Source organism: Vombatus ursinus, unplaced genomic scaffold (genome assembly GCF_900497805.2).
Source record: "Vombatus ursinus unplaced genomic scaffold, bare-nosed wombat genome assembly UNPS02010548.1, whole genome shotgun sequence".
NCBI classification, from domain to species: domain Eukaryota; kingdom Metazoa; phylum Chordata; class Mammalia; order Diprotodontia; family Vombatidae; genus Vombatus; species Vombatus ursinus.
In genome coordinates, this window is record NW_020950326.1 from 6059902 (window position 1) to 6074425 (window position 14524).

Here is a 14524-nt window from a genome sequence, read left to right on the forward strand (position 1 = left end):
TTTACTGTGTTCTAGGCAATGTTCTAGGTACTGTAGCACCTAGCACTATTTGGTTCCAGATACTGCTGACAGGCAGCATGGTACAACGGAAAGAGCACTGGCTCTACAGTCAGTGAACCTGGCTTCAAATGCCACCCATGATGCTTCCTACCTGTGTGGCTCTGGACAAGCCACTTGAGCTCTGTCAGTTTTTTAATCTATGAAATTAGAGGGTTGGACTCTGACTCTCCAAAGTTCGTTTCCATTTTATGATCTAAAGACCCAGGATGGTATATGGAACCTCTGTCTCTTCAGCAGCCAATGGGTACAGATTTTGAGCCCACTACTTATGTAGGAATTGGTATTGAGATAGCCCACCTCTGTCAGGCAAAGCTCACGATGAGTGGTGTTGACCAAATTTCTACACTTCAATCACTATGGTAACTGTGCAATGATAGACTAGTGGCCTCTTTGTAAAGATCCTCATTTCCCATGCTCCTCTCTAGAGGTCTGCCACCCAGAGCCTCTCAGAATGAATCAGGAGTGGTTTTTTTTCTTACAGCACACTGCCTTCTGGTTTACTGTGGGTTTGGTGGTGATGTCATTTTGTTTGCATGTTTTTTTTTTCAAGAAAAAGAAAATAGATCTATGATTTGAGCTGGGTCCTAGACACTCTGCTGAGCTTATGGGGATGCTAACACCAGTGGCTTTCTTCCTTCTGTGGCTAAGCCCCCAGCATACTGCTTCTGAGTAAAAAAAAAATAGCATCTTGTCTTTGGAAGGGTAAATTCATCTTCTTTCTTCATCTTCATCTGTGCATCAAATAAGGGGAAAAACATCCTGGGTTTTGTTGGTCCACAAGTTTTATCATAGGTTAATAGCTTAAGAATTAAAATTAGGAAAAGAACAGAGTTGCCCCAGATGCCACCTAACCAGCCTAAAAAGAGGGACAATGGGAACAGGAACTATTATTTAGATAGTAAAAGGGGATGGGAAAGAAGAGATACTATAAATGCAGCTGCTGTAGTCATTTTATAACTGACTTATCAAAAACCTAAACCTTATGGTTACCTGCGACTTTAAGTTCCATAGCCAAAAATCAGTTCTGTCTCCCATTAAAATGTTGCTATGCTTCAGAGGCCCAGCTCAAATCCCCTTTCCTCTATTAAACCTTTTACTGATCAGGATGTTCCTTGTACCCTCTCCTCTACATACATTTAATGCTTAGAACCTATAATAGCCATTGAGGACCTGTCAATTACTGCCTTATGTTGTGAGTTTGATTTTCATGTCCGTGTTTCATCTTCCCCAGCTCTATCTAGAACTGCCTGACAGCAGGGGCTGTGTTTTGTTACACTGGCTTGTAGGAGACATTCAGTAAATACTTGCTGATGGATTTTGTTAATTAGGCATCAAAAGTGGGAAACATGTTTGAAGTTGGAATAAATGCTGGAAATGTCTTTGGGCATAACGCCGTTTCACTTGACAACTTCTTTAAAATGTCACTCATCCTTTGGTTGTCATTAGCTACTTCTGTAGTGAATTTCTTGGTGGATATGGTGATGCATTAATTAGGTCCCCATTACAGGCCTAAAACCTTCTCTGTTGTCTCATAGAATAACTACACAGTGCCTGCATGACCAGATCTACCCATTTTATTTTCTTTTGGATGGAAGGAAAAATACAAGGTACGAGCTAAACCTTATTTCTTTTTAGGGAGCCTGGTGATCAGCCCACCAATATATTGACCCCAGAAATGCTCAGAGCCGAATTTATGATGTTAGAAAGTAAAGACGAAAAAGATGACAAGTAAGTGTGTGTGTGTGTGTGTGTGTGTGTGTGTGTGTGTGTGTGTGTGTTTATAGAGTGTTAAGGAACTGGTATTGAACAAATATACATGGTAAGACAGTTCAGAACTATTAGGTATAATTTAGATATAGCATGAGATGGTCCCAGAATTGAATAGGATAAAAAGGTTAAGCTGACTGCATTTGGCAAATTGTAGAGTACTTTCCGCGCTGCACCTTGACACACAGGGAAAACCACCTTTTTTTTTTTTAAAACATGGATATTGTCCCACAGACAATGCATTACTCCTAGTAGTGCTGAGGCCTAAGCTAGTAGTTATCTGGACCAGAAGTATCAAACATGTGGGCAGAGTACAGCTGAATCTGATTAAAATGTAATTGGGAAATGTTTGACAAATAAAAATACAATAAAACATAGATAATGTTAACAGTGGTTTTCTAAGCCAATCTGTGGCCTATAGAGATCCTTATGTGCTATATCCCATATATAATAGCCCCTGTTTCTAGTTGAGTTTGACACCACTGAGCTGGATCAATGGAGGGAATGTCCCGATCAATAACATCACCAATCCATTAAGTATCTATACCAAGTTATAATCTCCAAAGTTCAGATACAGCCACGTCTCATTCTCCAAAACGTATGTGTGCCTAGAAATATTGTGGGCAAACCAGGTGTTATTTACAGAATGAATCATGCTGCTCCATTTTCTTTTCATTTTGAGGATGCTTCATGACTTGAAAATACTTTGATCATTATTATCATCAAGATAAGCTCTTATAAATTGAAGAATTCTTTTATAATCCGAAGAGTCACTCATAATATACCTACCTTATAGGTCTGGATTTTTATTTATTCTGTTTTCTCTTAAAGAAGCACCCAACTATAAAACCATATGAAGACTCTTGCTAAGGGTTTTAAAGCCCACTAGTTGCATAGCAATTATGAATTCTTCACATCAAGTAGGTGCTTATACATCTCATATTATCTTTCAACTTTTAACAGCAAGAAAAGGGAACCTTGGATTTATGGGCTTCTTCTGTGTCCCATATCTGCTAAAGTGCATGTGTCTATGTATACAAAACATGTTGCTGTAGTAATGAGACCTCCCATTGATTTAGCATTTTAAGATTTACAAATCAGGGGCAGCTAGGTGGCACACTGGATGGAGCACCAGCCCTGGATCCAGGAGAACCTGAGTTCAAATCCGGCCTCAGACACATAACACTTACTAGCTGTGTGACCCTGGGCAAGTCACCTAACCCCATTGCCTAGCCAAAAAAAAAAAAAAAAGATTTACAAATCACTTTCCTCACAACAATCCTGTGACTTGGGTATTGTGAGTATTATTATCTCCATTTTACAAATGAGGAAACTGAGGCCTAGAGACATAAGTGATTTGCTCAAGTTCATAATAAATGTTAGAGCCAGGATTCTTAGACTCAGGTCTCTTCTAAGCTCAGCATTCTTATTAGGACACTATGCTATCTCACATAGCAAGTAATGAGACTCTATGTCATTTGTAGCTTGCAGAAGTCAGCTTTATTCCTTTTAGTAGCAAGAAGATTTTCTTAAGGACAAAAGAATGAAAAATAGTTACTTCCCTACTTATACTCTTATTTATATTTTAGTACCACGCCATGTAACTCTTGACTATAGTTTTCAAACCTCATTGGACCTATTAGGAAAATAAATTATTTTATCCTTGTCATTTCCAAAAATCCCAAAACAAATTCTTCCAGAATAAACCAAGTTTGGCCTAAAAGAGGCAGAGCTTCAAGAGGCCTGTTCCACCCTATACAATTTAGAGTCTCTTGAGCAATTACCCCTCTCCCGAGTAGTCCCTCTTATTTCATGTCTATAAACCTGCTCTTACAACAGCTATCTATTTATCTTGGTTGTCTATACCAACTGTAAAGGGCATCATCTGTTAAAACGAAGACCATAAGGTCCCATTTGGCTTTAAATTTTGTTCCTGTGACCCAGACCTCTACTTTAGGCATGAAAGTTCCACATGCTAGCCTAGAACCAGGGCCGGAGCAATCTTGTCCTCATTGTACCCATTGTTAGTGTCCAAGAATGTGTTTTAATTCTTATCTTCCTGCTTAATTACACCCAAGTCAATAATGAGTAACCAGGTACAGTATAGATTATAACTAGTCTGTCACTATCCAAACACCTGTGGTTTTTCTGTGGGGATGTGGCAGTAGATTTCTGGTCACCCCTTCTCACTTACAACATGAAGATTTTGCATATCATTGGTTTGCTTTGTTTCCTAACCATTATCCTTCATGTAACCTCAAGGCCATCTAGGCACATATCTCCTCCAAAAGTCTGGACAGCTGGATAAATAATGCAGCTGTGTTCTAGGTTTTAGCAGAAGTTCAGAATACTCAGACAAGACCAACATTTTACTTTTTTTCAGATTTTTTTTTCTTAACAATATAAAATTTTGTTCCTGAAACTGTTTACCTCAAGAACAGGGATGAGTCAGTTCTGGACCAAAGTGCGCGTAGTTTTCGATCCTAATGCCACATAACCTCTGATGAGGCCATGCTGTTTGGATTACTTGAACTGGCTCCAATCCCAGTGATCTGAGGGTGTCGCATGACCATGCATGAGTCATGTAATCTCTCTGAACCCCAGTTTATTCATCTATGAAATGGGAATAATAATACTTTTGCTGCCTGCCTCACAGGGAGGTGGGAGGAAAGTCCTTTGTAAATTCTGCCATAGAAGTACAAGCTGTCCATCATTCTTGTTATTTGCTGATTTGCACTGCCAGGGTCACCTTCTTCACTGAGAGTTCCCTTATTCCAGTGAAATCATAGGTGTTGCTACAAAATAGGTAAGAAATAGGACTAAAATTGCATGGATGATGAAATCAGAGGCACTGTTGGTCTTCTTTTCATGGTGGGAGTAGGGGGTGGGGAAGATTGAGGGCAGGACATATGTCCATGAATCTGTGATCTCAGCCATGTAGACACCCAGTCATGCATTCTCCTCTTAGGTGACTCTTGTCCATGACCTCCCATTAATCTTCCCTTGAGGATCTGCCCGATACCTAGAGGTCTTCCTTTAGGTCTTATGATATAGCATGGTTAGCAGCACAACCCTCAGGCTGTCTACCTCTCATCCCTGAATCTCATCGAACGATTGACATATCTCCTCTTCTCATCAGATATATCCTTCATAACAATGTCTTTTGTGTCATTTCTCCATGCCAAGTAATTATTTGAAGTATTTTACATAACAGCTTGTTTATTGTCTTTCTCTGTGTGTATGTGCTTTTTTTGTTTGTTTGTTTGTTTTTTGCATGTGAAGAGACCATCCATCTCCTGAAAAGCTTGGGATAAAGGTATCTCAGAACGTCCAAAATATGCAGTCAAAGTCAAACAATAGAAACCTACTTCTGGAATAAAAGTTTCCAAGAGGTCAGTTGCTATCCTTCATTTTCAGTGATACAAATTAGCTTTTTGTGACAATTCACTTTGGAGTCTTCTTGCCAAGCAGAACAAGTTACGATTTTGATAATCTGGTAGCATAATATATTATTTTTAATTGATAGTATAATACATTATTGAATATACTTGTCTATACAGAGTATGGTTCTTGGGTAGTCTGTCTTCTTTAAAATAAAATAAAAGAATGGTGCTAAGTTTTAAGATATCTAGAACAAGCAAAAAGACTATTTTTGAATTCATCTGATTAGAAAATTTTCTGGTATGTATTTTCTTCTGTTTGCCCATCCTGAAAACTATTCTCCTAGAATAGTTAGGCCCCAGGGCTTCCAATGTGGCTATGTTGGGCAGTTCCTTTCATCTTTCAAATGACCAAATATCTTTAAATAGTGATTTTATTTACTATCACTGTACATAATTACTTTCTCTCCTCTGCAGAGGGACTTAGGTCTCCAAATAAACTTATTTTTGTGCTTAACTCAAGGACCAAAGATATTTAAAAGGTAAAAGCTTCCTTTAATCAACAAACTGATAAATATGTATTGATCACCTACTGTGTGCAAGGCACTATTTTCAGTGCTTCAAGGGGATTCATAGATGCATATACACAGCTCATGCTTCCAAGAATCTCAAAGTCTACTAGGGAAGAGAACCCATTTTCAGGTGGAAAAAGAACACAAAGCATTATGTGATGACATGGTATAAGATTTGGTAAAGCCAATATGTAATAGTGTTCTGAAAAACGAAAAGAGACAGCTAGTCTCTTGGCCATGGGCCAATTTGGGAGTATGGTGGTAATAGGTCTTTAGCCTTACCCTTAAAAGAGGGGTGGCACTGTTGTTTGTGCATTATAGGGAAAAAGGTATATGTGCAGTTCTCAGAGCCTCCTAAGAGATAGACACATCCCACTTGCCTCTCCCTTAGGAGGAGGAGAAGAGGGAAAAAGTGATGAGGTTAAAGAAGGAGGCAGTCAACAGGCACACAACTGGTTGGTTGTGTTGGAGGATGCTTCCAGAAATAAAGGAAATTTCCATCAATAAAGGGAAATCCCATCACACTCTACTGATCTGAAAGGCTAATGGGAAACCTCAGACAAGCCAAATATTTATTGGTTTGAAAACAGCAACAACCTAGTGATCTGGCCTAGAGGTGTTAGGGAGTCATGGGCCTGGGGAAGAGGAACAAGGAGAGGTCCAAGCATATATCACCATCATCTAAGTACTTGCTGCTTGGGTTGGCTCTTTATGGGGGGGGGAGGTTCAGAGACCCATTCCCAACCTCTGACCTGTTATTATACATCTTTATGTTCTTTGAATTTGCTTCAAAGATGTGTGAGTTCATGGAATGGGCTTTCCTCCATTAATGCAGAAAGAAATTTCTCTGCAACATAGATGGTCTTCCAGAGCTGTTGTGACTGAAAGTTCATTATTCTGTGACTAAGCTAGTGATGAGTCTCACCAGACTTAGCCAGGCTGGTCTTTGGACAACAGACATGTTATCCCCATGCTCATAAACTGTGTTACCCTGTAGGATCTGTACACAAAGCCTGTCCACCTTGGTTATATCTGCCAGCACTTTCACTTCTTTGACTTACCATTAGAGAACTTATAGTCATTGCACCATGCCACAGTGAAACATCGGAGTAGGATTTTAAAAAAGAGGGTAGGACTTTGGTGGAAGTATGTTTACATATATAATTTAAGTAAACTAGGGTATATAGTTTTGAGTGGCAGTGCCAGATCCTGGAAACGAATTCTATTTTTATCCAGCCAGATGTTCACCACTGGTTCAAAATACTTCTTTGTGCTGTAGTGAGGAAAAAGTTTCCCTAGGGATTGTTTCCACAGTGGCATAACTTCTTAAAAGCCAGTCTCTGCTCTCCCTGCTCCCCTTGCTCCTTAGCTCTGGGTGGCCTGATGGGCAAAAGATATTTACTAAACTATATAATCTGCTTTTGAAATATGTTTCAGTAGGCCTCCTCAAAGGCTGACCAAGGATGAAAGATATCCCAGGTTGGGCATGGGTGTCCAAGTCCCCATATCACTTTAGAGTTGTTGTCTATTGACTTTGCATGTATTTATTCCTACAAACACTTAGCTTTTTAATTTGAAACAAAAGCCACCATCTTCCACGCAAAAAAGTCAGGATCACAAAGAACAAGTCACAATAGCTATTATATAACCCCAAAACCATGGGCCAAGTGGGGAATATGGTAATAGTAAGTCTTTAGTCTTACCTATATAAGAGGAACTGGCCCTGTTATTTGTGAATTATAGGAAAAGGGTATATGGACAGTTCCCAGAGCCTCCTAAGAGATAGACATACCCCATTTGCCTCTCAAGCTAATCCATGTTTGAGATACTTTGCAGGTCAGCATACACTCAAAAAAAAGTATAGCTCACAAGCCACCACCAATATCTTTTCTTAGATCCACCAGAACTCAAATGAAAGCAAAAGACAAGTTAATCAAACAGCATTGCAATACAAGCAACAAGAATGATTCCCCCAAACAAACAAACCTACAGGTTATTATACCACCACTGGGGAGAAGAGGCACCATCAAGGAACATATGAGACCCAGTAACCCAAGTAATGGGGACATCTTAAACCCAAGACACTGGAGAGCCACCGAGCTACTCTGGTGATATCATCCCAAGTGTCTCTGTTGGGCATCTCCACTGAGCTGCCCCTTTCTGCCACATGGTCCTTTTAATTTGTAATGTGGTTTCATCTCTCAGCAGAAGCTGTGGTTTTTGGATTATCTACTCTGAAAAGCCCATAGCCTCAGGGTTACTTCAGCCCTTTTGAAATTCAGACTCCAGACTGGTAGCTAGAAAAACTTTTTTGGCATTTAAGTCTTGTCTTTTCAACTCCACTCTGTCTAAATCCTTGTTTGACTTCAGAGTTGGGAAATCCAGGATGAGGAAACTTCTGGCACCTTCTATTTGACTCAGAGTGAAAAAATTCCTCTCAACTTCTGTCCTGCCAATCAAGGCCCAAGTTAAAACAGGGTTGGTGGCCTTTTTCTCTTTTCTCCATGCTCATAAGCTTCATCTGAGACACCATTCAGTTTTTACACTAAAGGGATAATTTATCCCTTTCATGGTACAAATTAGGACCTCGCTACTTTCTCATTGGGGCAGCTAGGTGGCACAGTGGATAGAGCACTGGGCCTAGCATCAGGAAGTCCTGAGTTCAATTCCAGCCTCAAATAGTTACTAGACGTGTAACAAAGGGCAAGTCAGTTCACCCTGTTTGCCTCAGTTTCGTATCTGTAAAATAAGCTGGAGAAGGAAGTGGCAAACTGCTCTAATATCTGTGCCAAGAAAATCTCAAATAGGATCCCAAAGAGTCAGACACAACTGAACAACAACAGTTTTCTCATTAGTTTTAATACTGAACTTAAAGTCAGACTAAGGGACATCTTATTATTGTTATGCTATTGTTGTTGTTGTTATGCTTGATTAGAATTAAAAGGGAACATTTTTAAATGGTCCCATCCAAGACTCTCCTGACTTAAGAACAAAATCATTAGACCTTGACATCCTTTTCTTCTAGAAACACATACCATTTCCTATTAGAAGAAATTTTCTTTGTCTGAAGATACCAAAAATTGAAGTCTTGAATGTAAATGTTTTTGAAACCACATTTTAGTAGCCATCATATAGCAATTTTGGCAGTTATTTTTCTTGGGGTGAGGGGAAAGAGGGCTTAATCATTATATATCCCTTTAGGGTATTTCTAAAACTTCAAGGAGAATCTGATGCACCCTCAAAAGTTCCCTGGCTCCTTAAAACTTGTTTCCTACATATGAGAAGGAAATAGTAATATCCACATTTCATTTGTGCAGGAAGTGTAGCAATTTGGTTCCTGGGGAAAACAGAACACTCTAAATAGTTTATTTGAAGAGACTGATATGGATGCACAGGAAACTCACAAACCAACCCAGATTTTAAACAGAAATATGTCAAGGATGGTAGCAAGGTCAAGTAACAGGTTAAATATAAGAGCAGGGCACAGTCCTATAAAAATGGTTTAAGGAATGATAAAACTCAGAATGAACTGAAGCTGGTAAAAGGACCTCACAATTAACAAAAAGCATTTTTTTAAAAGCAGTATTGGGAGAAAAAGGATCAAAGAAGGGACAGTATTTTTGCTTGGGGTGGATCAGACAACTACAGCCAACAACAGAGAGAAGAAAGAGTTATTCGATTCTTAGTGACATTTTTATTTTCTGTGCCAACAAGAATTACCTTTGCCCAGGAAGTGATAGAAATGACTAATGGGAACTGACCCAGGTAAGGAAAGAGTAAAGAGAAGACCAAGTTGACTGCGATGAATTCAGGTCACCCCACCCAAATAAACCACATCGTATCAGAATGTGATTTCTCAGTCCCTGTTAGTGATATTTGAAAGATGGAAAACAAGAGAGGTGCCACAAGATTGGAAAAGGGAAAATTTTGTCCTGATTTTTAAAAAATGAAAGAGAAAATCTATAAACCATAGGTCCCCACACTTGACTTTAATTCCTGGGGAAATTTTCAAATGGATCATTTAAGAGAGGGTTAGCAAACATCTAGAAGGGGAAACAGGGATTACAAAGAACAGATATGGCTTCAAGAAGAGGTCAAAGTCATGCCAGACTAACCTCATTTCCTTTTTTTTTTTATAAGATTACTAAACTAGTAAATAGAAGGAATGATGTGGATATAGTTTACCTAGATATTAGTAAAGCTTTTGATAAAACTATCTCATACTAGTCTTATGGAGAAGATGGAAAGATATGGATTAGACAATAATACATCAAATGGATTCAGAAGTGGTTGAATGACTGGACTCAAAGAGCTTCTGTTAATGGTTCATTGTCACTGTGGGAGGAAGTCTTTAGTAGAGTGCACTAAATCTGTACTTGGCCCTGAGTTACTTACCACTTGTATCAATGACTTAGATAAAGCTGTAGATGGCCTGGTAATCAGATTCACAGATGACTCAAGGCTGGGAGGAATGGCTAACACACCGGGTAAGAATCAGGATCCAAAAAGATCTTGATAGGCTGGAGCATCAGGTTGTATCCGACACGAGGAAATCCCAATGAGATAAATGTAATGAGTGCAAAAAAAAAATCAGCTTAACTAGTACAAGAAGGGAGGGGGGTGGTAAAATAGCAGTTCTGGGAGGGGGGAACTGTTGAGGTTTTTAAAGGATTCTAAGTGTAATATGAGTCAACAGTGTGAAGTGACCGCCAAAAATGTGGACGCCATCTTGGGCTGCATTAAGAGAGCATAACTTCCAGGAATAAGGAAGAGATAGCCCCACTGTGGAATATTGTGTTCAGCTCTGGGTCCTATGGTTCAAGAGGCGGATGGGACAATAATAACCAACAACAGAGAGAAGACAGAGCCACTTAATTCTTTGTGATGCTTCCATTTTCTCTGCCAAGCGGAATTACCTTTGCACTGGAGATGACATAACAGAAAGGACATTGATAAGCTAGACAAGAGGAGGGCAATTAAAGTGGTAAAGAGCCTTCAGTCTTAAGTTCATCAAACAGAGAACCGACGGCTGTTCGTGGGTTTGTCTTAGTAGGGGTTCCTTTGTGTATGGGTTAGACTAGATGGCCCCCGAGTTCCTTCCAACTTTTAAATTCTGTGTTCACCTCTCTAGGTCTTATTGAATACTTAATAAACTTTGACTAGATGCTATATTCAAAAATGGAAGTATGGTAAATTCGCCTGAAAACACACCGGTAATTGCCAAATTGAGAAAGAGAATAGTAATCACTTTGGATCTATCCAAAAGCTATGTATTATTTCCTCCTTCCTATCTTCCCACCAAAAAAATGCTCTAAATTGGAGGTCTTTAAAGTGGCCATGGGTTCAATGGACTAACCACAAGTGGTTGTGTTATCAACCATTTGAAGGATGGGAAGATGGATCACGTACATCTTCCTTTCAATAGGCAGTCATTGAGCTTGTCTTCATCAGAACCTCACTTTACCCTTGACCTTCAAAACTGCTCTTCCTCTTACTGTGCAAGCACCCAACCTTCCACCTTCTGAACTGAGCTGAGAGCTCCCAGGAACCCACAGCAGCAGCTCTGTCAGTGACATTGGGAAAGTTGTGCCACCATGCCCTGTCACAAAGGTCATCCTGAGTCTGTGTCAGTTGCCTCTCAAAGGCGGTGACTAGTGAGTAAAGCGTAGCAACTGCCCCACTTTTCATTTTGGATGGGAGCGAGTAAGCTACAAGATGAACAGGTGTGAACAGATTGTGAACTGCACCACGGATAGCATTACTCTTCCCTTTAAACCCACCCTTCTTCAGACTTCCCTATTACATCCTTCTACTCAGCCTATGCTCACACCTTCCTCAACCTCTGCAATGCCCCACCACCACCACATCAAATCAGTTGCCAAATTTTGTTGAGTACTGGGATTTTCTTTTAAATATATTTTGGTTTTTTTCCCAAATTACATGTTAAAATGATTTTTAACATTTTTTTTAACATTTTGAGTTCCAAATTCTATCTCTCCCTCCCCTCCATCCTTCCTGAGATGGAAAGTAATTTTCTTTTTTTTTTTGAACCCTGCCGTTCTTGATTTTCTAAGACCAGCTTTCTACCCACCACACCATGCTCTTTTTCTATTACATTACATGGCACACTCTCAAATTATGATATGATATATTACCTTGTTACTTTCTTGTTACCTTGCAATGATATGGCTATATTACAGAAAGTAATTTTCCTGAAACAAAGGTCTGTCGCTCAAACTCCAATGACTCCCCATTGATTCTAGGTTCAAATATCTTTTTAAATGTCTTTTAAGTTTTAAAGTTTACATAATTAACACAGTCATACATGTATATAATTTATAAGCATATACACACTGATGATATACTTCAAATTTTTTTTACTGATAAGTATATAAAATCAAAAAAGTTTAGAAACCACTGATCTAACTGATAATAGAACCCTGAAAAACCAACAAAGTGAGTGAATTTTTCTCTTCTCAGCCAATCCAATCCTCTCTAACATTTACACCACAACTAATCTATACTCCTTTGCTGCCCTTTCTCCTAGGCCAGACCCATGTATGGAGGTACATCAATGAGAATGAAAAGCAAAATGGATTCACTGTAACTGTTCCCTTTTTTTCTGAGCTATTGGCCCACCAAACCAGCACAATGAGCCTCTCCCTGAATGCTCTTAAATGAGTGACTGCTTGGATAAAACATTATACCAAGCAAAATTGAGACGTGAACATATGAGCTTATACATAGTTACTCAAATGACTTAATAACTCAAATGTTACCCAGTGACACTTCACTCCATGTTCCTAATATTTCTGGGTTTATTCACCTAAATACAATCATCTCTGATTATGACCCCTAGCCATATGAGTAGATGTGACATCAGTAGTTCCCTCCATCCCAAAGGTAAAATCGTCTGGTTGGTGGATGCAGTGTATTATTACAGTCACTGGCCATTTGGAACTACACACCAGTCTCATAATAATAGTGAAGGTTTTATTTCAGGTGGTCCTAACATTCTCAACTCTGGCAGTCTAGACTGTTAGGTCTGCCCCTGTCTTTCCCCAGCTTTTCCTCAGCTAGGCCACAGTTCCTGAAGTTGAATTACAGGGCAAAGTGTTCCTTCTCCTCCCCCATTTTGGATTTGCCTTCCCCACCTCCCATCCCTTCAGAATGACAAGGATTCTGTATTCCTAGATGAAGTGTAGGAAGACAGCCAGGCTTGTATGTCTCGCCTTGGTGACTGGTTCTCCTCCTAGAAACCTTCTTCTGGCTTAGACTGGGTTTTTGAAGAGCTCCTGAGGCAGAGTAGGGTGTGTCAAATTTTTTTGTGACATGGACCACTTTGGCAGACTGGAGAAAGTCAATGGATTTGTTTTTAAATGCATTAGATAAAATACATAGTATAACAAAGGAGATCAATTATGTTGAAACACAGTGATCAAAATATATATTTTTAAAAACTAAATTCACAGACCCTAAGTTAAGAAGCTCTGGGCTAAGGGATGGTTCATAGTTTGACTTTTTTCCTGAATGCCTTTCTTCAGTTCTATCATCCTCTGTGATCCGCCACACTCCAACTGCATTCTGTGTCTAGTCATTCTCTTCATTGTCCCTTCCTCTCTGCTGGTGGCATCCCATTCAGGGGACATATAACCACCTCCGCTGACCCTTCTCGAGCTGCAATCCAGCTCATACCAAGCTCTCCCTTTGCTGGCAGCAGGCAAATGTTAGAAGTTTCTTCTGTTGAAATGGGAACTGAAGGAAGGTGGGGCCTGTGGAGGATGAGTGACGCGCCTTCAGTGGGACAGATAAAATTTGGAGAGTTACAGCTTCTCCAAGGGCATCAAACCTGAGTCCTAGGAATCCTGGCACTATCACCAAGCACTCTTCCTCCTTTTCCCGTCTACCCACCAACTGTATCTACTGCCTAAATTTCCAGAGAAAGACAAGGGCTCAGGGAAACTAAGAGCAGACTCAGAAATACCTAAGTGTCTTCTCTGTGACTTTGATGTGGTTCCCAGAGAGAGAGAACCTTAAACGAAATAAAGTGCGTTGGCCTTTTCCAGATGCCAAAGATGCTCGTGGGTTATTCTTGTCTGGGAAATCTATTTAGTGCTTTAGAATTTTCAAAGTGTTTTCACAGGCTACCTACCTCCATTTGATTCTCACTGGTAGTGAAGGCAAGTTAAAATAATGCTGTATATTTGTATCCCACTCTCCAGTTCATAAATGCTTCACAGCATCATTCGATCCTCACAACACCTCTGTGACCCAGGCAACAGGGGTATTGTCCCTAGTATACAGAAGAAGAAACAACAGCTCAGAAAGGGACTTGCTCGAGGTCACACAATTAGTCAATGGAAAGGCCAGAACTCAAACCCAGGCTTTCATGACTCTTAAATCTTTCATTTTTGCTCACACCACATCACCTCTTTCTGATCCAAGACATCATCTAACCCAGGCAAACACCCAGGACTCCCTAGGGACCTCGACATTCTTAGAGCAGCAGCCTGAGAAAGGATATTCACTGCTCAGCCTCTGCCCCAGCAAGTTACCCCTCAGTGAATCCAGAGATGATCAGAGAGTATCAGGATGTGGTCCTGACTGATTCCATCAAATTTAACTTTTCCTTTCAGCCTCCTTGATGCAGATTATAAATTCCAGGAAGGCAAGAACCCTCTTATTCACCTATATATATTCCTTTTTGACTTGAATATAGGAGATCTTTGCTTAACGAATATTGGT

General features: G+C 39.8%; 1 protein-coding gene across 9 annotated transcripts in view; it reads left to right on the plus strand.

Annotated features, from left to right (window-relative positions):
* Positions 1 to 7834, plus strand: part of CFAP221 (cilia and flagella associated protein 221) — a 127135-nt gene extending 119301 nt beyond the window's left edge. For 5 of the 9 annotated variants that reach the window (XM_027854742.1, XM_027854743.1, XM_027854747.1 and 2 more), the window contains 2 exons: positions 1696 to 1788; positions 5110 to 5223. In XM_027854742.1, coding sequence (XP_027710543.1) covers positions 1696 to 1788; positions 5110 to 5206 — 190 coding nt within the window. In that variant the 3' untranslated portion in view covers positions 5207 to 5223. Of the gene's footprint in view, positions 1 to 1595; positions 1668 to 1695; positions 1789 to 5109; positions 5224 to 7674 lie in introns of those variants that run through there. The other 4 variants (XM_027854744.1, XR_003568505.1, XM_027854745.1 and 1 more) reach the window with 4 other exon arrangements.
* The last annotated feature ends 6690 nt before the right edge of the window (positions 7835 to 14524 follow it).